The following is a 2,044-nucleotide window of genomic DNA, read 5'->3' on the forward strand; positions in this document are numbered from 1 at the left end:
TCAGAAAGAACACCCCTGGCCCCCTGTGTTCCAGGGTCAGTTCATAGAGAGAGGACACACCCTGGCCCCCTGGTCAGGTCAGTTCATCAGGGAGAGACACACCCCTGGCCCCCCTGTGTTACAGGCAGTTCATCAGAGAGAGGCACACCCCTGCGAGGCCCCTGTGTCAGGTCAGTCATCAGAAGAGCCCCCCTTTTCAGGTCCATCTTCAGTATGGAGAGTGCCCCCTGTTTCAGGTCGAGTTCAATCGCGACGGGTCTGGTGTCATGGCATGTTGTCATGGCCTGTGGTCTGGTGTCATGGCTTGTGGTCTGTTGTCATGACCTTTGGTTTGTTGTCATGGCCAGTGGTCTGTGGTCTGTTCTGGCCTGTGGCCTGTTGTCATGGCCTGTGGCCTATTGTCATGACCTGTGGTCTTTGGATTGTTGTCATGGCCAGTGGTCTGTGGTCTGTTCTGGCCTGTGGCCTGTTGTCATGGCCTGTGGCCTGTTGTCATGGCCTGTGGTCTGTTGTCATGGCCTGTGGCCTGTTGTCATGGCCTGTGGCCTATTGTCATGGCCTGTGGTCTGTTGTCATGGCCTGTGGTCTGTTGTCATGGCCTGTGGCCTGTTGTCGTGGCCTGTTGTCATGGCCTGTGGTCTGTTGTCATGGCCTGTGGTCTGTTGTCATGGCCTGTGGTCTTTGGTTTGTTGTCATGGCCTGTGGTCTGTTGTCATGGCCTTTGGTCTGTTGTCATGGCCTTTGGTCTGTTGTCACGGCCTGTGGCCTATTGTCATGGCCTGTGGTTTGTTGTCATGGCCTGTGGTATGTTGACATGGCCTGTGCTTTGTTTTCATGGTCCGTGGTCTGTTGTCATGGTCTGTGCACTGTGGTCTGTTGCTATGGCCTGCAGTCTGTTGTCATGGCCTGTGGTCTGTGGTATGTTGTCATGGCATGTTGTCAGTTGTCATAGTCTGTGGTCTGTTGTCATGGCATGGTGTCTGTTGTCATCGTCTGTGGCATGTTGTCATCGTCTGTTGTCATGGCCTTTTGTCATGGTCTGTGGTCTGTGCAGGAGCATGGTTAACCTGTAACTTGTTAACCTGTGTTCGTTATAGGTGCCTGGATCATTACAGGTGGCACTCATGCAGGTGTGATGAAGCATGTAGGCCGGGCGGTGAGGGAATACGTCCTCAGTAGTGGCTCTATGGAGGGGAAAATAGTGGCCATTGGAGTGGCGACCTGGGGAGCCATACACAACAGGAGACCCCTGGTAAACCTTGAGGTAAGGAGAGAGAACCAAGGACACTCTACCAGTGTTAGTATTCACTCAGCTTGTGTGAATGGGGACACAGACACTCTCAGTGTTATCATCGTGTGGATGAGAATGGGACCAGACACTCTCATGGGTTATCATAGTGGGTATGAATGGGGACCACACTCTCAGTGTGAGTATCATCAGTGTGGGTATGAATGGGGGACCAACACTTCTCAGTGTTATATCATCTGTTGTGGTGCTGAATGGGGGACCAGACACTCTTCGTGTTAGTATCATCAGTGTGGTGATGAATTGGGGACCAAGACACTCTCAGTGTGAGTCATCAGTCTTGGTGGTGAATGGACCAGACACTCTCAGTGTGAGTATCATCAGTGTGGGTGATGAATGGGGACCAACACTCTCATTTATGCATCACTGGGTATGAATGGGGACCAGACACTCTCAGTGTGAGTATCATCAGTTGTTGCTGAATGGGGACCAGACACTCTCAGTGTGAGATCATCAGTCGTGGTGTGAATGGACCAGACATCTCAGTGTGAGTATCATCAGTGGTGGTGATGAATGGGGGACCAACACTCAGTGTGAGTATCATCAGTGTGTGGATGAATGGGGACCAGACCTCTCAGTTTGTATCATTCATCGTGTCTAATGGGACCAAACACTCTCAGTGTGAGTATCATCATAGTTGTGTACTGAAGGGGACCAACACTCTCAGTGAGTCATCATCAGGGTGTACTAGATGAGGACCCAACATCTCCAGGCTGGAGTATCATCAAGTCTGTGGTC

General features: G+C 51.6%; 1 protein-coding gene across 1 annotated transcript in view; it reads left to right on the forward strand.

Annotated features, from left to right (window-relative positions):
• The window catches only part of LOC112075050 (transient receptor potential cation channel subfamily M member 2-like), a gene marked incomplete at its 3' end in the record, with an annotated part of 39,474 nt that overhangs the window by 15,250 nt on the left and 22,180 nt on the right, over nucleotides 1-2,044 (forward strand). Inside the window, 1 exon segment of the mRNA XM_070440749.1 lies at nucleotides 1,098-1,264. Within this exon segment, the coding sequence (XP_070296850.1) occupies nucleotides 1,098-1,264 (167 nt within the window).

The sequence above is a fragment of the Salvelinus sp. IW2-2015 genome, unplaced genomic scaffold (assembly GCF_002910315.2).
Source record: "Salvelinus sp. IW2-2015 unplaced genomic scaffold, ASM291031v2 Un_scaffold2958, whole genome shotgun sequence".
In the NCBI taxonomy this organism is placed as follows: domain Eukaryota; kingdom Metazoa; phylum Chordata; class Actinopteri; order Salmoniformes; family Salmonidae; genus Salvelinus; species Salvelinus sp. IW2-2015.